The sequence below is a fragment of the Nyctereutes procyonoides genome, unplaced genomic scaffold (assembly GCF_905146905.1).
Source record: "Nyctereutes procyonoides isolate TBG_1078 unplaced genomic scaffold, NYPRO_anot_genome, whole genome shotgun sequence".
NCBI lineage: Eukaryota > Metazoa > Chordata > Mammalia > Carnivora > Canidae > Nyctereutes > Nyctereutes procyonoides.
In genome coordinates this window covers 224,205-248,840 of record NW_026575019.1, presented here as the reverse complement: position 1 = coordinate 248,840, position 24,636 = coordinate 224,205, and the positions used below count along the sequence as shown (strand labels likewise).

Below are 24,636 nucleotides of genomic sequence, written 5' to 3'. Positions count from 1 at the left end.
TAGTAGTTTTTGGTGGAGTCTTAAGGATTTTCTATGTATAGTATTATGTCATCTGCAAATAATGATTATTTATTTCCCTCTTTACTAGTATGGATGCCTCTCGTGTCTTTATCTTTTCCGATTTCTGTAGCTAGGATTTCCCATACTGTTGAGGAAAAGTGATAAGAATGGACATCCTTGTTTTCTCCTGATCTTAAAGGAAAAGCTGTTAGTTTTTCACCACTATGATGTTAGCTATAGACTTTTCATATATGGCTGTAATTATATTGAACTATGTTCCCTCTAAAACCACTTTGTTGAGAGTTTTCATTGTGAATGGCCATTGGATTTTGTAAACACTTTCTCTACATCTTTTGAGATGATCATATGATTTTTATCCTTGTTTTGTTGATGTGGTGTAGGACACTGATTCGAATACTGAACCATTTCTTCAGTTTCCTAATACTTTGTTGAGGATTTTTACATCTATGTTCATCAAGGATATTGATCTGTAGTTTACTTTGTGAAGTCTGTCTGATTTTGGTGTCACGGTTATACTGGCCTCAAAGAATGAATTTGGAAGTTTTTCTTCCTCATTTACTTCTTTGGAATAATTTGAGACAAATAGGCATTAACTCTTCTTTAAATGTTGGTAAAACTCACTGTGAAGCTATCTAGGACTTTTATTTTTTGGTCGTTTTTTTATTACCGATTCAATTTTGTTACTAGTGGTCTGCTCATATTTTCTATTTCTACTCAGTTTTGGAAAATTGCATGTTTCTAGGAATTTATCCATTTTTTTCTAGGTTGCCCAAACTGTTGGCATGCAATTTTGGATAGGTAATTTGTCGTTTTGACTTGTGTTTCTCTAACAACTAGTGAAGTGAGCATCTTTTCATGTACCTGTTGGTATTTTGTATATTTTTGTTGGAAAAAATTATATTCAAATCCTTTGCTCATCTTTTAGTTAAGTGTGTGTGTGTGTGTGTGTGTGTGTGTGTGTTGAGTTGTAGGAGTTCTTTCTATATTATGGATATTTACCCTTTATCAGATATAAGAATTGCCAATATTTTCTCCCATTTCATACATTTACTTTTCATTTTGTTACTATTTTTTTAGTTTTATGTGTGCTACTTATATTTTATTATGTTGCTTGTGCTTCATGTATCATATTCAAAAAACATTGCCACCCTATTCAAAAGAAACTATGACAAGGGATTTTTTTCTATTTTTTCCTTTTAAGATTTTTATGGTTTCTGACCTTACACTTAATTTTTTAAACCATTTTGAGTTAACTTTTGTGAGTGATACAAGACAAGGGTCTAGTTTCATGCTATTATATACAATCTTGCTAGCATGATTTATTGAAGAAACCATTTTTTGTTTATTAGTTTTTGGACTCCCTCATCAAATATTAGTTGACTACATATGTATGGGTTTATTCTGGGTTCTCTATACCATTCCACTGTATTAGTTAACTATTTTTAGGTTAATACCACACTATTTTGATTACTATGACTTTATAGTATAGCTTCAAATCAGGAATGTAATGTCTCTTGCTTTATTCTTCTTTTTCAAAATTACTTGGCAATTCAGGGTCATTTGTGGTTCCAATAAATCTTAAAATTGATTTTTCTACTCTTATAAAAACACCATTGAACTCTTGCTAGGATTCCATTGTACCTAAACATGGCTTTTTGTGTATTGACATTACAAGAATATTAATTCTTTTAATTCAAAAACACAAAATACCTATCCATTTATTTGTGTATTACACAATTTCTTACATCAAGGTGTTACAGTTTTTAGAGATTTTTCACCTCTTTGGTTAAGTTTTTCTTAAGTATTTTACTGTTTTGATGACATTGCCATTTATTATGTATATACAACAAAGGGTTAATATCCAAAATATTTGAAGAACTTCTACAACTCAACACCAAAAAAACAAATAACCAGTCTGATTTAAAAACGGAGAGAAAATGTGAACAGATATTTTTTAGCAATGAAGACATACAAATGGCCAACAAGCACATGAAAAGATGCTGAACAGAAGATGGCTGAAGAGTAGGGACCCCAAGTCACCCGTCCCCACCAAATTACCTAGATAACCTTCAAATAATCCTGAAAATCTACGAATTTGGCCTGAGATTTAAAGAGAGAACAGCTGGAATGCTACAGTGAGAAGAGTTCCCGCCTCTATCAAGGTAGGAAGACCAGGAAAAAAGAAATAAAGAAACAAAAGGCATCCAAGGGGGAGGGGCCCCGCGAGGAGCCGGGCTGAGGCCGGGGCGAGTGTCCCCAGGACAGGAGAGCCCCGTCCCGGAGAAGCAGGAGCTGCACCAACCTTCCCGGGTGGAAAGGCGCCCGCAGGGAGTTAGAGCAGGACCCAGGAGGGCGGGGATGCCCTCGGGCTCCCTGGGACACTAACAGACACCTGCGCCCCGGGAGAGTGCGCCGAGCTCCCTAAGGGCTGCAGCGCACACGGCGGGGCGGGAGCAGCTCAGAGGGGCTCGGGAGCGGCTCCGCGGAGGGGGCTGCGGGGCGGGAGCGCGAATCCAACAGTGCAGGCCCCGGAGCACAGGGCGCCGGGACACAGCCCAGGATCCGGCCTCCCCCGGGAAAGGCAGAGGCCGGGAGGGCCCAGGACACCGAGGACGCTCCTACCCCGAGCTGAGCAGATCAGCGGCCCCGCCCTGGAGCCTCCAGGCCCTGCAGACTGAGAGCTCCAGAGTTACTGCGGGGGCTGACTCCAGGGCTGCAGAGCTGGCACCGCCACTGGGGTTGTTCCTCCTGGGGCCTCACAGGGTAAACAACCCCACTGAGCCCTGCACCAGGCAGGGGCAGAGCAGCTCCCCCAAGTGCTAACACCTGAAAATCAGCACAGCAGGCCCCTCCTCCAGAAGACCAGCTAGACGGACAGGGAAAAAACAAATTATTGACCAAGCAGCACTGGAAAGTTCCAGGGGAAGTCAAAGGATTTACAGTATATAGAATCAGAGGATACTCCCCCTTATTTTATGTATTTTGATTTCTGTTTGATTCCCCCCTTTTTTTCTTCTCTTTCTTTTCTTCTTTTTTTTTCTTTTTTTTTTTTTATTCCTTCTTTCTCTTCTCTCTTTTTCTCCTTTTCCCAATACAACTTGTTTTTGGCCAATCTGCACTGAGCAAAATGACTAGAAGGAAAACCTCACGTCAAGAAAAGAATCAGAAAGTCCTCTCTCCCACAGTGTTACAAAATTTGGATTACAATTCAGTGTCAGAAAGCCATTTCAGAAGCACTATTATTAAGCTACTGGTGGCTCTACAAAAAAGCATAAAGGACTCAAGAGACTTCATGACGACAGAATTTAGATCTAATCAGGCAGAAATTAAAAATAAATTGAATGAGATGCAATCCAAACTAGAAGTCCTAACACCGAAGGTTAACGAGGTGGAAGAAGGAGTGAGTGACATACAAGACAAGTTGATGGCAAAGAGGGAAACTGAGGAAAAAAGAGACAAACAATCAAAAGACCATGAGGATAGATTAAGGGAAATAAAGGACAGCCTGAGGAAGAAAAACCTACATTTAATTGGGGTTCCCGAGGGCGCTGAAAAGGGACAGAGGTCTAGAATATGTATTTGAATAAATCATAGCTGAAAACTTTCCTAATCTGGGAAGGGAAACAGACATTCAGATCCAGGAAAAAGATCCCCCCTAAAATCAATAAAAACCGTTCAACACCTCGACATCTAATAGTAAACCTTGCAAATTCCAAAGGTAAAGAGAAGATCCTTAAAGCAGCAAGAGACAAGAAATCCCTGACTTTTATGGGGAGGAGTATTAGGGTAACAGCAGACCTCTCCACAGAGACCTGGCAGGCCAGAAAGGGCTGGCAGGATATATTCACGGTCCTAAATGAGAAAAACATGCAACCACGAATACTTTATACAGCAAGGCTCTCATTCAAAATTGAAGGAGAGATAAAGAGCTTCCAAGTCAGGCAGGAACTAAAAGAATATGTGACCTCCAAACCAGCTCTGCAAGAAATTTTAAGGGGGACTCTCAAAATTCCCCTTTAAGAAGAAGTTCAGTGGAACAATCCACAAAAACAGGGACTGAATAGGTATCATGATGACACTAAACTCATATCTCTCAACAGTAACTCTGAACGTGAATGGGCTTAATGACCCCATCTAAAGGCGCAGGGTGTCAGACTGGATAAAAAAGCAAGACCCATCTATTTGCTGTCTACAAGAGACTCATTTTAGACAGAAGGACACCTACAGCATGAAAATAAAAGGTTGGAGAACAATTTACCATTCAAATGGTCCTCAAAAGAAAGCAGGGGTAGCCATCCTTATATCAGATAAACTAAAATTTACCCCGAAGAATGTAATGAGAGATGAAGAGGGACACTATATCATACTTAAAGGATCTATCCAAGAAGAGGACTCAACAATCATCAATATATATGCCCGAAATGTGGGAGTTGCCAAATACATTAATCAATTAATAACCAAAGTTAAGACATACTTAGATAATAATACATTTATACTTGGTGACTTCAATCTAGCACTTTCTACACTCGATAGGTCTTCTAAACAGAACATCTCCAAAGAAACAAGTGCTTTAAATGATACACTGGACCAGATGGATTTCACAGATATCTACAGAACTTTACATCCAAACTCAACTGAATACATATTCTTCTCAAGTGCACATGGAACTTTCTCCAGAATAGACCACATACTGGGTCACAAATCGGGTCTGAACCAATACCAAAAGATTGGGATCGACCCCTGCATATTCTCAGACCATAACACCTTGAAATTAGAACTCAATCACAACAATAAGTTTGGAAAGACTTCAAACACGTGGACGTTAAGGACCGTCCTGCTAAAAGATGAAAGGGTCAACCAGGAAATTAAGGAAAAATTAAAAAGATTCATAGAAACTAATGAGAATGAAGATACAACCGTTCAAAATCCAGTCCTGAGGGGGAAGTTCATCACAATACAAGCATCCATCCAAAAACTGGAAAGAACTCAAATACAAAAGTTAACCTTACACCTAAAGGAGCTAGGGAAAAAACAGCAAATAGATCCTACACCCAGCAGAAGAAGAGAGTTAATAAAGATTCGAGCAGAACTCAATGAAATCTGGACCAGAAGAACTGTGGAACAGATCAACCAAACCAGGAGTTGGTTCCTTGAAAGAATTAATAAGATAGATAAACCATTAGCCAGCCTTATTCAAAAGAAGAGAGAGAAGACTCAAATTAATAAAATCATGAATGAGAAAGGAGAGATCACTACCAACACCAATGAAAAACAAACGTTTTTAAAAGCATATTATGAACAGCTATACGCCAATAAATTAGGCAATCTAGAAGAAATGGACGATGCCAGATTTCAGGTCGTACTACAAAGCTGTGGTCATCAAGACAGTGTGGTACTGGCACAAAAACAGACACATAGATCAATGGAACAGAATAGAGAATCTAGAAGTGGACCCTCAACTTTATGGTCAACTAATATTCTATAAAGGAGGAAAGACTATCCACTGGAAGAAAGACAGTCTCTTCAATAAATTGTGCTGGGAAAATTCGACATCCACATGCAGACGAAGGAAACTAGACCACTCTCTTGCACCATACACAAAGATAAACTCAAAATGGATGAAAGATCTAAATGTGAGACAAGATCCATCAAAATCCTAGAGGAGAACACAGGCAACACCCTTTTTGAACTCAGCCACAGTAACTTCTTGCAAGATACATCCACGAAAGCAAAAGAAACAAAAGAAAAAATGAACTATTGGGACTTCATCAAGATAAGAAGCTTTTGCACAGCAAAGGATACAGTTAACAAAACTCAAAGACAACCTACAGAATGGGAGAAGATATTTGCAAATGACCTATCAGATAAAGGGCTAGTATCCAAGATCCATAAAGAACTTATTAAACTCAGCAGCATAGAATCAAACAATCCAATCATGAAATGGGCAAAAGACATGAACAGAAATCTCACAGAGGAAGGTACAGTTATGGCCAACAAGCACATGAGAAAATGCTCCCACCACTTGCCATCAGGGAAATACAAATCAAAACCACAATGAGATACCACCTCACACCAGTCAGAATGGGGAAAATTAACAAGCAGGAAGCCACAAATGTTGGAGAGGATGCGGAGAAAAGAGAACCCTCTTACACTGTTGGTGGGAATGTGAACTGGTGCAGCCACTCTGGAAAACTGTGTGGGGGTTTCTCAAATAGTTAAAAATAGACCTGCCCTACAACCCCGCAATTGCACTGTTGGGGATTTACCCCAAAGATACAGATGCAAAGAAACGCTGGGACACCTGCACCCCGATGTTTCTAGGAGCAATATCCACAATAGCCAAACTGTGGAAGGAGCCTCGGTGTCCATCGAAAGATGAATGGATAAAGAAGATGTGGTTTATGTATAGAAATGACAAATACCCACCATCTGCTTCAACGTGGATGGAACTGGAGGGTATTATGCTGCGTGAAATAAGTCAATCAGAGAAGGACAAACATTATATGTTCTCATTCATTTGGGGAATATGAATAATATTGAAAGGGAATAGAAGGGAAGGGAGAATAAATGAGTAGGAAATATCAGAAAGGGAGACAGAACATGAAAGACTCCTAACTCTAGGAAACAAACTAGTTGTGGTGGAAGGGGAGGAGGGCTGGAGGTTGGGGTGACTGGGTGATGGACACTGAGGTGAGCATTTGACGGGATGAGCAGTGGGTGTTATTCTGTATGTTGGCAAATTGAACAGCAATAAAGATAAATTTATTAAAAACAAATAAATTAATTAAGTATTAAAAATGCAGAGAAAAAAGTAAAGATGCTGAACACCTCTAATCATCAAAGAAATGCAAATTAAAGCCACAGTGAGGTATCACCTCACATCTATCAGAATGACAAAAATCAAAATATAAGAAATAACAAGTTTTATTGAAGATGTGAAGAAGAAGGAACTGTTATACACTACTGGTGGGAATACAAACTGTTATAGCCACTGTGGAAAGCAGTATGGAGGTTCCTTAAATATTAAAAATATAATTACCATATGATCCGATAATTCCACAACTGGGTATTTACTCAAAGGGCGGGGGAGGGAAGCACTAATTCGAAAATATATGTGTAAGAGCCTCTACACTTATCAGTTTATTATTTAGATTAGCCAAGATATGGAAGAAACCCAGGTGTCCATGGATTAGGTGAATGGATAAGGAAGATATAATACATATACAGTGGAATACTATGCAGACATAAAAAACATTGAGTAGTGCCATTTGAGACAACATGGATGGACCTGGAATATACCATGCTAAGTGAAATAAGTCAGACTGAGAAAGAAAAATACCAATGATTTTACTCACGTGTAGAATCTTAAAAATAAAAAAAAAAGGAACAAACAAATAAAAAGCAGAATCCGACCTATAAGTACACAGAACCAACTGATGGTTGCTAGAGGGAGGCAGGTAGGGGAATGGGTAAAATGGGTAAAAGAGAGTGGGTAGTACATGCTTCCTGTTAAGGACTGAATAAGTCATGGACATAAAAGGCAGAGATAGGGAATACTGTCAATGATATTATAATAGTGATGTATGGGGACAGGTTGGAGCTGCACTTGTGCTGAGCACAGCATAATGTTTGTAAACTTGTTAAATGACTATGTTGTACAGTCTGAAACTAATGTAACATTGTCAACTATACTCAAAATTTTTAAAAAGGGATTTTCATCATTAACAGATATTGAATTTTGTCAAATATTTATTCCATTTGTAGTGAAATTATTGTATAATTTTTTTTCATTGTATTAATGTAATGGGTCACACAGGTTGATTTGCATATAATAAACCACCATTGCATCAGGGATAAGCTCTCCTTGACCATGGGGCAAGATCCTTTACTGTGCTGCTGGATTCGGTGTGCCGGCATTTTACTAAGAATTACTTCTATATTACTCAGGGATATTGGTCTGTCGTTCTCTTTCCTAGTGGTGTCCTTATCTGGAGTTTGTATTAACGTAATACTGCCATTGTTAAATGAGTTTATGGGTGTTCCTTCCTACGATTTCTTTTGGAAGAATTTGAGGAGGTTTGGTGTCATTTTTTTATAAATGTTTGGTAAAATTCACCAGTGAAGACCTCTAGTCCTAGGCTTTTCTTTGTTGGGAGATTTTGTTTTTATATTGCTGATTCACTCTCTAAAATAGTAATTGATCTATTCAGATTTTCTGTCACCTTGATTCAATTTTGGTAGTTTGTATGTTTCTAAAATTTGTCTCCATTTTACCTAAGCTGTCCAGTTTGTTGGCATAGCTTATTCATAGTGACAAGGGTTAGTTTTAATAGTAACCTACCAAGATCTCCTGTTCTAGGAGTTTGCTAGAATCATCTAAATTTAAAGAAAGTAAAAGATGAAAATGTCCAAAGGGGGACAGAGATGAAAGAAAAGCCAATAAATGCTTAGAGAAAACATTAACGAAGAAAGGGCAATTTTCTAGGTGGTATTCTAATTGACATGCTGCTCCTTTAGTTCCAGGTGGACGTTGGACAGATGCGCCAATGGCACCGTCCCAGATGGCTTCATCCTCTTGGGTTTCTTGGGTAACCCCAGGCTGGAAATGACCCTGTTTGTGGTTGTGTCTGTGTTTTACACAGTCACCCTCATGGGCAACAGCACCGTCATACTCCTGTCACCTGGATCTCCACCTCCACACCCCCATGTACTTCTTCCTCACCCACCTCTCCATCCTGGACCTCTGCTTTACCACCAGCTGCATCCCTCAGATGCTGGTCAATTTCTGGGGTTCAGACAAGACCATAAGCTAGCTGGGATGCGCAGCCCAGCTCTACATCTTCCTGGGACTGGGAGCTGCAGAGTGCGTGCTGCTGCTGGTCATGGCCTTTGATCACTACTTGGTGGTGTGCCGCCCTCTTCACTATGCAGTTATTGTGCACCCACCTCTGTCACAAGTTGGCATCTCTGGTCTGGGTCAGTGGGGTTTTTGGCACATTGGTGCAGTCTCCCACTACCACAAAACTCCCCTTTTGCCTTCATCGCCAGGTTGGCGACTTTGTCTGTGAGGTTCCTGCGCTGATACGCCTGGCCTGTGGAGACACCCACGTCAATGAGCTCCAGATCTCGGTGATTGGTGTCACCTTCCTGATGGGGCCACTGCTGCTCATCCTTGTTTCATACAGCCACATTGCCCAGGCAGTGCTGGCCATCCAGTCCCAGGAAGGCAGGAGCAAGGCCTTCCACACCTGCTCTTCCCACCTGGCAGTCATCTTTCTCTTCTACTGCAGGGTCACTGCTGTCTACATCCAACCTCAGAGTCACTTTTCACAGAAGGGAGGGAAGTTCCTAAATCTTTTCTACACCATGGTGACCCCCACTCTCAACCCCCTCATCTATACTTTGAGGAACAAGGACATGAAGGAAGCTTTCAAGAGGCTCTTTGGGAAAGACAGAAGGGCCAGTGAAGAATGAGGGAGAGGCTCAGCCTCACGTGGAGGTCAGCTTCTGTGCAGCTTGTTGGCTCACAGGTATGTGGTATCTCATGCATGAGGACTCTCCACTGTCACCTCTAGTGGAGGGACCAATAGCCTGCTTTGTACACATGGTGGACTGACGAAAAGTATATTTGATGCACCCAGCAATGTTATTCTTACATTGAAATGTAGGAGTAGCAGTGGTCCTAGTCAGGCTATCATCAGGAAATAGACACTACTTCCATTATTTTTTTTTAAAAAAAGGCATTTGTTACAAGAATTGCTAGATAGATATTGAAGGAAGGAAAAGGCAAAAAGAAGCACCCCTAGCACTAGGGGGACACCAAAAAAGAACAGGAATTCTACAAATGATTGCCCAGGGAAGAGAGTTCTGAGAGCAAGTATTTTCAGACCTCCTACTTCTGAGTCAGGAGCATTACTGTCTCGGCTGATGTCACTGAGGAAATGCTGGTTTTCCTCACCACCCAATGGAGAATATTCATTCAATTGTTTTTACCTAATATACTGCCCTGAGGATGAAATGAACATGAAAGAAACCAAACAAGAATCAAAGAAGGAAGAACTAGCCTCCTTCCCAACACCAGCCCACATGCAGCCCACCTGCCTGTATTACACCGTATTCATGAGGCCTAATAGGAAATGAGGGAGCAAAGCAGAAATATGACCCACATACATGCTCCCAGCACCAACCTCACAATGCACCCGGGTCAGCTGGGTGTGGGTTCAGAGCTGTAAGACACTTGCTCCACAATTGGCACATCTCATCACCCTGGACACCACGGAAGGAATCCACAAAACAAATCTAATCAAGAGGAAGGCACAACCATGGTCATCTTACAGATTACACTCTTGCTTTGAGCAAGAGTCTGTGTATGACCAGAATAACGACAAGAAGCAAGTATAGGAGTTCTCATTCTTGAAATATTCTAAAGAAAACAATAATCTCAAAACTGTTACAATCTCACAACTCTAAAGGCATTCTTACTGCACCTGCTGCTGGATTTATTTTAAATGAAAGATTGTATTTTGAGGTAATTGTAGATGTTTTGCAGCTGTAAGAATTAACAGGTAATCCATAGACCCATTACCCATGGTCCACTAATGGTAACATCTTGCAAAACTATACTGCAATATAATAAGCATATTGACATTGGTATAAGAAGATACAGAGTATTTCCCTCCCCCAAGGGCCCTTCCCTTTGTCTGGGACAGCCACACTTGCTTCTCTCACAGCCCCATCACACCTGCTTAAATCTTGGCATCAACCCATCTATGCTGTGTTTCTACATTCTGGTTAATTTGAGAATTTTATCCAAATGGAATTACATAGAAACTACCCTTTTGGGATTGGCATTTATCATTCAGCCTAATTCTTCTGAAATTCATCCAAGTTGTTGTGCGCATCAATAGTTTTTTTCCCCCTTATTGCCAAATACTATTCCAGGGCATTGATACAGCAGTTTGTCTAATCATTCACCCATTGAAAAATTCTGAGCTGTCTCCAGGTCAAGGCTACCAGAATAAAGCTGCAATGAACATTTATGAACGGGCTTTGTGTGATCATGAGAATTGTGTTTCTCTGGGATAAATGCCTAAAAGTGCAACTGCTGAGTCATATAGTAAACACCCATCTAATTTTGTAAGAAACTTCCATAAACTTCCCCAGGGCAGGTATACAACTTTCCATTTCCACCAACAGCATGTGAGCAGTCCGGTTTCTCTGCATCCTTGCAAGCATTTGGTATTATCATAATTTTTTAAAATTTTACCCATTCTGATAGATGTTTAAGGATATCTCACTATGATTTTAACTTGAAATTTTCTAATGGTATCAATGATGAACATTCTTCATCATTCATCAGTGCATCTTCCTCAATTCATCTGGCCTTATGAGTCTTTTCTAATTGTTTTCTCTCATTAAATTTGAGATTTCCTTAAATATTCTACATGGAAGTTTTTTGTGAGACAAAGGATTTCGAAATACCCCCCTGTAGCTTCTTTTTTTTTTCAACATTTCAACAAAATCTTTCATGCAGCGAACACTTTTAAACTGTTTTTTTAAAAAGATTTTATTTATTTATTCATGAGAGACACAGAGAGAGGCAGAGACATAGGCAGAGGAAGAAGCAGGCTCCCTGCAGGGAACCTGATATGGGACTCAATCCTGGGACCCCAGGGTCATGACCTGAGCCAAAGGCAAATGCTCAACCACTGAGCCACCCAACCGTCACCACTTTAAACTTTTTAAAAGATTTATGTACCTTAGGGAGAGAGTAGGAGAGAGGGGAGGGGCAGAGGGAGAGAATCTCAAGTAGATTCCACAATGAGCCGAGTCTGATGCAAGATTTGATCTCATGACCCTGATATCACAACCTGAACGGAAACCAAGAGTCTGATGCCCAACTGACTGATCCACCCAGGCACCTCTAAACAATTCAATATGAATGAAATTCAATTTGCCAATTTTTCCTTTAATGGATCATGCATTTGGTATCATTTCCCAAATCTCACCATGCTGAGGTCCAAGCTGTAGAAATTTTCTCCTATGTTGTTTTTTTAAAGCTTTGTGGTTTTTCATTTTACATAAAGTCTACAATCCATTTTTAAAATATATTATTTTTAAGTAATTTGTACACCCAACATGGGGCTTGAAAGTAAACCCTCAGAACAGGAGTTGCATGTGCACTGATTGAGCCAGCCAGCTATCCCATTTTGAGTCGACTTTTACACAAAATGTTAAGGTTGAGCCAAGGTTTATTTACTTATTTAGCCTGTGGATAGCCAATTGCTCCAGAACCATTTGTTGGAAAGAGTTTCTTCAAGCTCCAAGTCTGTGACAGAAGAATAAAAAACAAGCAAAGAAACAAAGAACCCAGAGACCTCACCACAGTGTCATTCCTTGTGTCCCAAGGACTCCAGCTAGTCTCTTTTCTCTTCCTCTAGTTGCTTTATATAGAATTTGCTTTATATAGAATTTGTTTTATATGCAATGTGAAAGGTTTCAGTTGGAAAATCTGATCCACCTTCAGAGACATGGCATTCCACAGAACGATTTTTAAGCTAAGTGTTGTTATAAAAAGTCGACAAAAGCATAATCTGCTAATGCAGGCCCCTCTGTCCAGCAGTAAACAAGAACCATGTACTTACCTGCACACAGCCGATCTATCCTTGATTCACAGACAAACGCATGTGTCTCTGGGCCTGGAGACCCCCGGCTCCAGGGTGGGATAAGCCATGCCAGAATCACCCAGGTCATGACAGAAATGCAGAATCCCAGGTTCTAACCCAGACCCACTGGGCCTGAATCTGTGTCTCTCCCAATTCCTAGGTGACATACATGTGCAGAACAACTGAGAAGCACAGTTCCACACACGGTCACCCTGACAGGGATCCTCCTCACTGGAACACATCCTGTAAACACTTGGCATTGCCTCAGGGCCTACTGATCATGCTCCCTGACTGCTCAATCTCTGTGCCTGGTCTGCTTCAGTCCTGGGAACTGCTGGTTTGGCTCAGGAGACTTGAGAGGTGGCCAATCACTCCCCTTATGGAATGCATGACATTTCTGATGACCTATAATCTTTATAGGTACAACTATTAGGAGCCCTTCCTTTTGCATTCTTCATCCCACTTTTTCCTCTGCCAACTATCCTTGTCTTTCTTTCTTCTTAAACAGTTCATCAATTTATTGTATAACTTTGTTTCTGATGTTTGTTTCATGGCTTGGTTTTGGAAAGGTTGTGTGTGGAATTCAATACAGTAAAATTGAATTAACAGTAAAACATTCCACTGATAAAGCAAAGATTTTTCCCATTTTAGTTTAATAAGGAACCACTTGGGGCATCTAGGTGACTCAGTGGGTGGAGCATCTGCCTTCAGCTCAGGTCATGATCTCAGGGTCCTGGGATCAAGCCCCCAGGGGACTCCCTGCTCAGTGGGGAGTCTGCTTCTCCCTCTCCCTCTGCTGCTCCCCCTGCTTGTTTTCTCTCTCTTTCTCTCTCTCTCTCTCTCAAATAAATAAGATCTTTAAATATATATCTGCTGGTGAAAACAGAAGAGAATTACAGAAAGTTAAGTAGCAAAGTCAAAGGGACTCATGGGTTAGAAAAAGACACAGGCATAGAAGACCATCACTGTCCTTTTACACAAAATTATCACTAAAGAAAGCAGACTAAAACAAAACACCTGGAAATTACTGAAACATAAGATGTTCCTGAAATAAAAGAGAATTGAATCTTGACAAAGTTACTTAGCTTCAAAGATAAAAAAAATAGAATCTAAAGTTACCCAGTCAGGAAAGTCAGAACAGCTTCAATCTCAGCATAAAGTGGTGAGATCTCTACCAAGCTTTACAGCCTTGACATGCCACCAAACCATACTGTCACTGTACAACCTAGAGGGAAATTTCAGACAAAAACAACCATGAATAAATCTTAAAATGCATTTACTGTCCTTGAATTTTTGTGTCATTATTTTGAAATTATTTATATAGAGTGATAGATAATGGGATAAAGTAAATATATAAGGATGTAAATGTGCTTAGGAACCAAGATTTTTTATATAAAATAAAGATATAAAGCCAAGGAAGTTAAGTAAAAACGCTTTAATCTTAGTTTGGAACAAGAAATATCACTATCAAGTACTGACTTCTTTATTTTTTTAAGATTTTATTATTTATTCATGAGAGACACAGGGAGAGGCAGAGACACAGGCAGAGGGAGAAGCAGGCTCCCTGAAGGAAGCCCAATGTGGGACTCCATCCCAGAACCCCAGGTTCACACCTTGAGCTGAAGGCAAACTGCTGAGCCACCCAGGGGTCCCCTGACTTCCTTATTTATAAAAATAACCCAGTAGGAACCCGGGAACCACAGTCCTAATCATAAACTATAAATAGCATTTCACTCTAAAAGAAACCAAAAATTGTGAATCTTAGGTCGATTCCTACTAAATCATGGAGCATTACAGAGATTCCACTACCAAGTAGCAAAAACTATACAATGTAACAAAGTAAGAAGGAAAAATAAGATATAGGAGAATGAGAAAGGAAGATGCAACATTATTATTTAAAGGTGTTAGCTGCACAGGAAAAATGCACAGATCCACTAGGTGAATCCACTAGAGAAACCACTAGAATATTAAGACATCTCAGTATAACTGACTATAGACAAATAGTAAATATTTATTTTTTTAGTTCTTTAAGGATATTTATTTATTTATTTATTTATTCATGAGAGACCCAGAGAGAGAGGCAGAGACACAGGCAGAGGGAGAAGCAGGCTCCCTGTGGGGAGCCCGATGCAGGACTCAATCCCAGGACCCCAGGATTATGCTCTGAGCCAAAGGCAGATGCTCAACCTCTGAGCCACCTGAACATCCCTAAATAGTAAATATTTAAATAGTAGCTGACTAGTTTATATTTACAAATATATATATATATATATATATATATATATATATATATATATATATATATATAAACACCTTCACAATCCATCAGTAACATTACTCAGTCACCCATCTCAGCAGAAGCCAGGAACACAGATGTGGTGACATGGTAAAAAATCTAGGAAGGACTCTCCTCTTTTGATGGTTTGGGCCCTTATGAACTGCACAAGAGACCAACAAAATTTTTGTGAATGTTCTATCAGCAGAAACACAGACAGTTGGGAAATGTAAAAAGATAGGTACAGAATGAAGTGAGGACTGTCAGTATAAGATTCCATAGGCAGGAAAAGGGCCAACTGAGCTATATACTGGAAATACACATTATGCTTAGGAAAAGGAAAGAATGCTGGAGATGGTCAAGGTTTGACAAGGCTGCCTTTGGCATGAGGACCCAGCAGGCATAGATCCAGGAGTGGACTGTCTCTTCCTCAGTTCCAGGGGGTGGACAAGGGGGCGGAGCACAGCTCTTGCTTGGGACCAATGACTCCCATCTTCCTTGATTTCTCTCCCTTAGAATGGGAGTGTCTGTCCTAGGCCTGACCCACCATTGTATTTGGGAAGGACATGGCACAAATGGAGAGGATGAAGCATCCCTCATCTCACCTAGACCTAATTTAAAGGATATGCAGAGGAAATTGGATGTTGAAATGCGTTAAGACTTTGGGGATGTTGGGAGACAGTGGACATATTTCACATGTGAGAAGAACATGAATTTGGGGAGAGAGCACATTTATAAGTTTAATTGTGTTTTCCAGAATTCATATATTGAAATCCAAATCCCTATGACCTCATAAAGATGAAAGTTTTGGAACATAGGTGAAGCCCAGAGCCGACAACCAAGAAAGAATTCTTAAAACATCTTTGGTGGAGTCTTCCTCTCTATGCGGTGGACCTGACCGGTCGGCCAGAATTGCTTGAGGTGAACACTGCCGGGGAAACTCCTTAGTGACGCGGGTTTGGACTCTGAGACCGCCACAGAAAAAGTGGAGACACCACGGAAGCAGAATGAGAAGAAAGGTAGAGGGATCCCTGGGTGGCGCAGCGGTTTGGTGCCTGCCTTTGGCCCAGGGCGCGATCCTGGAGACTCAGGATCGAATCCCACATCGGGCTCCCGGTGCATGGAGCCTGCTTCTCCCTCTGCCTATGTCTCTGTGCCTCTCTCTCTCTCTCTCTCTCTCTCTCTCTCTCTCTCTCTGACTATCATAAATAAATAAAAATTAAAAAAAAATAGAAGAAAGGTAGAAAGGAGAAACCAAAATCTATTAAGACTGAAGAGGCAACAGAAGTAAAAGAAGAAATTCCTTCCCCTAAAGCTAAAAAAGTTAAAAAGAAAGCCGAGTCTAATGAGGCTGACATGAATTCTCCTAAATCTAAAAAGGCAAAAAAGAAAGAGGAGCCATCTCAGGATGACATAATTTCTCCTAAAACCAAAGTGTGAAAAAAACAAAGGAGTCCTTTGAAAAGAAAGTTGTTTCTCCTAAAACAAAAAAAAAAAAAGTAATAAAAAGTGAAGAACCTTCTGAAGAAGAGATAAGTGTTCCTAAGCCCAAGAAGATGAAGAAAGAAAAGGAAATGAATGAAGAAATTGGAGAGAAAAGCTCCAAACTGAAGAATGGATTCCCTTATTCTGGACTTGTCTCTAACACCAGTGAAACCCTAGGGGAAGAAAGTAACAGTGAGTTAGAGCAGGAAATACCTGTGGAACAGAAAGAAGGAGCTTTCTCTAATTTTCCCATACCTGAAGAGACTATTAAACTTCTCAAAGCCTGTGGGGTGACCTTCCTGTTTCCTATACAAGCAAAGACATTTTACCATGTCTATACTGGAAAGGACTTAATTGCACAGGCGGGGACAGGAACTGGGAAGACGTTCTCCTTTGCCATCCCTTTGATTGTGAAGCTCTAGGGAGAACTGCAAGACAGGAAAAGAGGTCGTGCCCCTCAGGTACTGGTTCTTGCACCCACAAGGGAGTTGGCAAATCAAGTAAGCAGAGACTTCAGTGACATCACAAGAAAGCTGGCGGTGGCTTGTTTTTATGGTGGAACTCCCTATGGAGGTCAAATTGAACGCATGCAGATTGGGATTGATATCCTGGTTCGGACCCCAGGTCGTATCAAAGACCACCTTCAGAATGGCAAGCTAGATCTCACCAAACTTAAGCATGTTGTCCTGGATGAAGTTGACCAGATGTTAGATATGGGGTTTGCTGATCAAGTGGAAGAGATTTTAAGTGTGGCATACAAAAAAGATTCAGAAGACAATCCCCAAACATTGCTTTTTTCTGCAACTTGCCCTCATTGGGTATATGATGTTGCTAAGAAATACATGAAATCTACATATGAACAGGTGGACCTGATTGGTAAAAAGATCCAGAAAACGGCAATAACCGTGGAGCACCTGGCTATCAAGTGCCACTGGACTCAAAGGGCAGCAGTTATTGGGGATGTGATCCGAGTATACAGTGGTTTTCACGGGCGTACCATCATCTTCTGCGAAACCAAGAAAGAAGCCCAGGAGTTGTCACAGAATATGTCCATAAGGCAGGATGCCCAGTCATTGCATGGAGATATTCCTCAGAAGCAGAGAGCAATCACTCTGAAAGGTTTTAGAAATGGTGATTTGGGAGTTTTGGTTGCAACTAATGTTGCTGCTCGTGGGTTAGACATCCCTGAGGTTGATCAGGTGATACAGAGTTCTCCACCAAAGGATGTGGAGTCCTATATTCATCGCTCTGGGAGGGCGGGCAGAGCTGGAAGGACAGGGATTTGCATCTGCTTTTATCAGCACATGGAGGAGTTTCAGTTAGCACAAGTGGAGCAAAAAGCGGGAATTAAATTTAAACGAATAGGTGTTCCTTCTGCAACAGAGATCATAAAGGCTTCCAGCAAAGATGCCATCAGGCTTTTGGATTCTGTGCCTCCCACTGCCATTAGTCATTTCAAGCAGTCAGCGGAGAAACTAATAGAGGAGAAAGGAGCCGTGGAAGCCCTGGCAGCAGCCTTGGCCCATATTTCAGGTGCCACATCAGTAGACCAGCGCTCTCTGATCAACTCAGATGCGGGCTTTGTGACCATGATCTTACGATGCTCAATTGAAATGCCAAACATTAGTTATGCTTGGAAAGAACTTAAAGAGCAGCTGGGAGAGGATATTGATTCCAAAGTGAAAGGAATGGTGTTTCTCAAAGGAAAGCAGGGAGTTTGCTTCGATGTCCCTACTGCAGCAGTAACAGAAATACAGGAAAAATGGCATGATGCACGTCGCTGGCAGCTCTCTGTGGCCACGGAGCAACCAGAGCTGGAAGGACCTCGGGAAGGATATCGAAACTTCCGTGGACAGCAGGAAGGCAGTCGAGGCTTCCGGGGACAACGGGAAGGCAGTCTAGGCTTTAGAGGACAGCAGGAGGGAAATCGAAGCTTCAGAGGACAGCGATCAGGAGGTGGCAACAAAAATAACAGATTCCAAAACAAAGGCCAGAAGCGGAGTTTCAGTAAAGCATTTGGGGAGTAATTTGAAGTGGAGAGTTTATGCAGTAACATGGAACTGAGCACTGATTTTCCTGCAAGGTTAAAAGCACACTGTTTCCTTCCTGACCACTTGCCTTGTCCCCATCTCTTCCAGACAGACAAGCTTCATGGAAATTATTTCATCCGATGATTATGATTTGTAACTATTGCTACTTCTGTATCAGGTTTACCTTTTGAAAATATGTATGAATTTATTAAATTATGTTCTGATATACTGTGGGTTGTAAGATAAAATCAAGCATGATTTTGCCCATACTTTTTAAGTTGATCTGTCTTTATACTTAAATAGTGTCCTTCCCTCAATACCTATGGGGAAGATAGCGTTCTCTGGAGAGGCACTCTGCACAGTCCAGGCTGGGGTCTGTAATTAGCATTCCTCAGCCATCTGCCTAACAGTCACTCACATGGTCCTATAACATGTCTTCTGAGAATTAGTACTGAGCAATGTTTTGAAGCAAGGTTTCAAACTTAGCTGGGAGGTAATACATTTTATGGCAGCATATGCTCTAGGTTTGGAGGATGGTGACACAAATGGAGACATTATATAGATTTGCCATTGTTATGTACATTTTGATACATTTTTAACTTTTTAAGGTGATGGATGCTTCCGTGAATTCTTCACAGATTTTATCTATTTATGTATAAAGAAGTATTTTAATAGAAAGCAAGTGTCTTTAAGGAATTGCAAATGTGTAAGATGTCCCCATAACTTTCTTTGTAAGTAAGGAGGCTGAAAATGGGTGCTTGACGATGATGTACTCCACTTCCTATTGGAAGATTAACATTGGAGGAGGGGCAAGATGGCGGAAGAGTAGGGTCCCCAAATCACCTGTCCCCACCAAATTACCTAGATAACCTTCAAATCATCCTGAAAATTTACGAATTCGGCCTGAGATTTAAAGAGAGACCAGCTGGAATGCTACAGTGAGAGGAGTTCGCGCTTCTATCAAGGTAGGAAGACGGGGAAAAAGAAATAAAGGAACAAAAGGCCTCCAAGGGGGAGGGGCCCCGCGAGGAGCCGGGCTGAGGCCGGGGCGAGTGTCCCCAGGACAGGAGAGCCCCGTCCCGGAGGAGCAGGAGCTGCACCAACCTTCCCGGGGGAAAGGGACTCGCAGGGAGTTAGAGCAGGACCCAGGAGGGCGGGGATGCCCTCGGGCTCCCTGGGACACTAACAGACACCTGCGAGCCCAGGGGAGTGCTCCGAGCTCCCTAAGGGCTGCAGCGCGCACCGGAGCAGTTCGGAGGGTCTCCGGAGCGGCTCCAGGGAGGGAGCTGCGGGGCGGGAGCGCAAATCCAACAGCGCAGGCCCCGGAGCACAGGGCGCCAGGACACAGCCCAGGATCCGGCCTCCCCCCGGGACAGGCAGAGGCCGGGAGGGCCCAGGACAGCAAGGACGCTCCTGCCCCGAGCTGAGCACATCAGCGGCCCCGCCCGGGAGCCTCCAGGCCCTGCAGACGGAGAGCCGAGAGCCCGAGCCCCTAGTTCCTGCGGAGGCTGAATCCAGGCTTCCAGAGTTGCCATAGCAACTGCAACTGTTCCTCCTGACACCTCACGGGGTAAACAACCCCGCTGAGCCCTCCGGCAGGCAGGGGCAGAGCAGCTCCCCCAAGTGCTAACACCTGAAAATCAGCACAGCAGGCCCCTCCCCCGGAAGACCAGCTGGACGGACCAGTTCCAGGGGAAGTCAAGGGACTTAAAGTCTACAGAAATACTCCCCCGTGGTTTTTTTTTTCTTTTTGTTTCTTTGTTCTTTTCTTTTTGATTTCTGATTGCTTCCCCCACCCCCGTTTTTTCACCTTTCTTTCTTTTTCTTTCCCTTTTTCTTCTCTTCTTTCCTTTTTCTTTTCTTTTTCTTTTTTCTTTTTCTCTTTTCTTTCCTTCTCTCTCTTTCTCTCCTTTTCCCAATACAACTTGTTTTTGGCCACTCCGCACTGAGCAAAAGGACTAGAAGGAAAACCTCACCTCAAAAGAAAGAATCAGAAACAGCCCTCTCTCCCACAGAGCTACAAAATCTGGATTACAATTCAATGTCAGAAAGCCAATTCAGAAGCACTATTATACAGCTACTGGTGGCTCTAGAAAAGAGCATTAAGGACTCACGAGACTTCATGACTGCAGAATTTAGATCCAATCAGGCAGAAATTAAAAATCAACTGAATGAGATGCAATCCAAACTAGAAGTCCTAACGACGAGGGTTAACGAGGTGGAAGAACGAGTGAGTGACATAGAAGACAAGTTAATGGCAAAGAGGGAAACTGAGGAAAAAAGAGACAAACAATTAAAGGACCATGAAGACAGATTAAGGGAAATAAATGACAATCTAAGGAAGAAAAACCTACGTTTAATTGGGGTTCCCGAGGGCGCCAAAAGGGACAGAGGGCCAGAATATGTATTTGAACAAATACTAGCTGAAAACTTTCCCAATCTGGGAAGGGAAACAGGCATTCAGATCCAGGAAATAGAGAGATCCCCCCCTAAAATCAATAAAAACCGTTCAACACCTCGACATCTAATAGTGAAGCTTGCAAATTCCAAAGATAAAGAGAAGATCCTTAAAGCAGCAAGAGACAAGAAGTCCCTGACTTTCATGGGGAGGAATATTAGGGTAACAGCAGACCTCTCCACAGAGACCTGGCAGGCCAGAAAGGGCTGGCAGGATATATTCAGGGTCCTAAATGAGAAAAACATGCAACCAAGAATACTTTATCCAGCAAGGCTCTCATTCAAAATGGAAGGAGAGATAAAGAGCTTCCAAGACAGGCAGGAACTGAAAGAATATGTGACCTCCAAACCAGCTCTGCAAGAAATTTTAAGGGGGACTCTTAAAATTCCCCTTTAAGAAGAAGTTCAGTGGAACAATCCACAAAAACAAGGACTAAATAGAAATCATGATGACACTAAACTCATATCTGTCAATAGTAACTCTGAACGTGAACGGGCTTAATGACCCATCAAAAGGCGCAGGGTTTCAGACTGGATAAAAAAGCAGGACCCATCTATTTGCTGTCTACAAGAGACTCATTTTAGACAGAAGGACACCTACAACCTGAAAATAAAAGGTTGGAGAACCATTTACCATTCAAATGGTTCTCAAAAGAAAGCAGGGGTAGCCATCCTTATATCAGATAAACTAAAATTCACTCCGAAGACAGTAGTGAGAGACGAAGAGGGACACTATATCATACTTAAAGGATCTATCCAACAAGAGGACTTAACAATCCTCAATATATATGCCCCGAATGTGGGAGCTGCCAAATACTTAAACGAATTATTAACCAAAGTAAAGAAATAGTTAGATAATAATACACTTATACTTGGTGACTTCAATCTAGCTCTCTCTACCCTTGATAGGTCTTCTAAACACAACATCTCCAAAGAAACGAGAGCTTTAAATGATACACTGGACCAGATAGATTTCACAGATATCTACAGAACTTTACATCCAAACTCAACTGAATACACATTCTTCTCAAGTGCACATGGAACTTTTTCCAGAATAGACCACATACTGGGTCACAAATCGGGTCTGAACCGATACCAAAAGATTGGGATTGTCCCCTGCATATTCTCAAACCATAACGCCTTGAAATTAGAACTCAATCACAAGAAGAAGTTTGGAAGGACCTCAAACACGTGGAGGTTAAGGACCATCCTGCTAAAAGATAAAAGGGTCAACCAGGAAATTAAGGAAGAATTAAAAAGATTCATGGAAACTAATGAGAATGAAGATACAACTGTTCAAAATCTTTGGGATGCAGCAAAAGCAGTCCTGAGGGGGAAATACATCGCAATACAAGCATCCATTCAAAAACTGGAAAGAACTCAAATACAAAAGCTAACCTTACACATAAAGGAGCTAGAGAAGAAGCAGCAAATCTACCCGACGCCCAGCAGAAGAAGAGAGTTAATTAAAATTCGAGCAGAAATCAACGAAATTGAGACCAGAAGAACTGTGGAACAGATCAATAGAACCAGGAGTTGGTTCTTTGAAAGAATTAATAAGATAGATAAACCATTAGCCAACCTTATTAAAAAGAAGAGAGAGAAGACTCAAATTAATAAAATCATGAATGAGAAAGGAGAGATCACTACCAACACCAAGGAAATACAAACGATTTTAAAAACATATTATGAACAGCTCTACGCCAATAAATTAGGCAATCTAGAAGAAATGGACGCATTCCTGGAAAGCCACAAACTACCAAAACTGGAGCAGGAAGAAATAGAAAACCTGAACAGGCCAATAACCAGGGAGAAAATTGAAGAAGTCATTAAATACTTCCCAAGACACAAGAGTCCAGGGCCAGATGGCTTCCCAGGGGAATTCTATCAAACGTTTAAAGAAGAAATCATACCTATTCTACTAAAGCTGTTTGGAAAGATAGAAAGAGATGGAGTACTTCCAAATTCATTCTATGAGGCCAGCATCACCTTAATTCCAAAACCAGACAAAGACCCCACCAAAAAGGAGAATTACAGACCAATATCCCTGATGAACATGGATGCAAAAATTCTCAACAAGATACTAGCCAATAGGATCCAACAACACATTAAGAAAATTATTCACCATGACCAAGTAGGATTTATCCCCGGGGCACAAGGCTGGTTCAACACTCGTAAAACAATCAATGTGATTCATCATATCAGCAAGAGAAAAACCAAGAACCATATGATCCTCTCATTAGATGCAGAGAAAGCATTTGACAAAATACAGCATCCATTCCTGATCAAAACTCTTCAGAGTGTAGGGATAGAGGGAACTTTCCTCGATATCTTAAAAGCCATCTACGAAAAGCCCACAGCAAATATCATTCTCAATGGGGAAGCACTGGGAGCCTTTCCCCTAAGATCAGGAACCAGACAGGGATGTCCACTCTCACCACTGCTATTCAACATAGTATTGGAAGTCCTAGCCTCAGCAATCAGACAACAAAAAGACATTGAAGGCATTCAAATTGGCAAAGAAGAAGTCAAACTCTCCCTCTTCGCCGATGACATGATACTCTACATAGAAAACCCAAAAGCCTCCACCCCAAGATTGCTAGAACTCATACAGCAATTTGGTAGCGTGGCAGGATACAAAATCAATGCCCAGAAATCAATGGCATTCCTATACACTAACAATGAGACTGAAGAAAGAGAATTTAAGGAGTCAATCCCATTTACAATTGCACCCAAAAGCATAAGATACCTAGGAATAAACCTAACCAAAGAGGTAAAGGATCTATACCCTAAAAACTACAGAACACTTCTGAAAGAAATTGAGGAAGACACAAAGAGATGGAAAAATATTCCATGCTCATGGATTGGCAGAATTAATATTGTGAAAATGTCAATGCTACCCAGGGCAATTTACACGTTCAATGCAATCCCTATCAAAATACCATGGACTTTCTTCAGAGACTTAGAACAAATTATTTTAAGATTTGTGTGGAATCAGAAAAGACCTCGAATAGCCAGGGGAATTTTAAAAAAGAAAACCATATCTGGGGGCATCACAATGCCAGATTTCAGGTTGTACTACAAAGCTGTGGTCATCAAGACAGTGTGGTACTGGCACAAAAACAGACACATAGACCAATGGAACAGAATAGAGAACCCAGAAATGGACCCTGAACTTTATGGTCAACTAATATTCGACAAAGGAGGAAAGACGATCCACTGGAAGAAAGACAGTCTCTTCAATAAATGGTGCTGGGAAAATTGGTCATCCACATGCAGAAGAATGAAACTAGACCACTCTCTTGCACCATACACAAAGATAAACTCAAAATGGATGAAAGATTTAAATGTGAGACAAGACTCCATCAAAATCCTAGAGGAGAACACAGGCAACACCCTTTTTGAACTTGGCCACAGTAACTTCTTGCAAGATACATCCACGAAAACAAAAGAAACAAAAGCAAAAATGAACTATTGGGACTTCACCAAGATAAGAAGCTTTTGCACAGCAAAGGATACAGTCAACAGAACTCAAAGACAACCTACAGAATGGGAGAAGATATTTGCAAATGACATATCAGATAAAGGGCTAGTTTCCAAAATCTATAAAGAACTTCTTAAACTCAACACCAAAGAAACAAACAATCCAATCATGAAATGGGCAAAAGACATGAAGAGAAATCTCACAGAGGAAGACATAGAC

The 24,636-nt window shown here is 41.3% G+C and overlaps 1 protein-coding gene and 1 pseudogene across 1 annotated transcript; both read left to right on the top strand.

Annotated features, from left to right (window-relative positions):
• The first annotated feature begins 7,891 nt into the window (after window positions 1-7,891).
• Window positions 7,892-9,495, top strand: LOC129521219 (olfactory receptor 2H2-like; annotated as a pseudogene).
• Window positions 9,496-15,910: 6,415 nt separating this feature from the next.
• LOC129521922 (nucleolar RNA helicase 2-like) lies at window positions 15,911-18,473 on the top strand. The gene is given in 3 exon segments (XM_055343888.1): window positions 15,911-15,980; window positions 16,202-16,393; window positions 16,396-18,473. Coding segments are annotated over 2 exon segments (2,154 nt in total). The 5' UTR covers window positions 15,911-15,980; window positions 16,202-16,317.
• The last annotated feature ends 6,163 nt before the right edge of the window (window positions 18,474-24,636 follow it).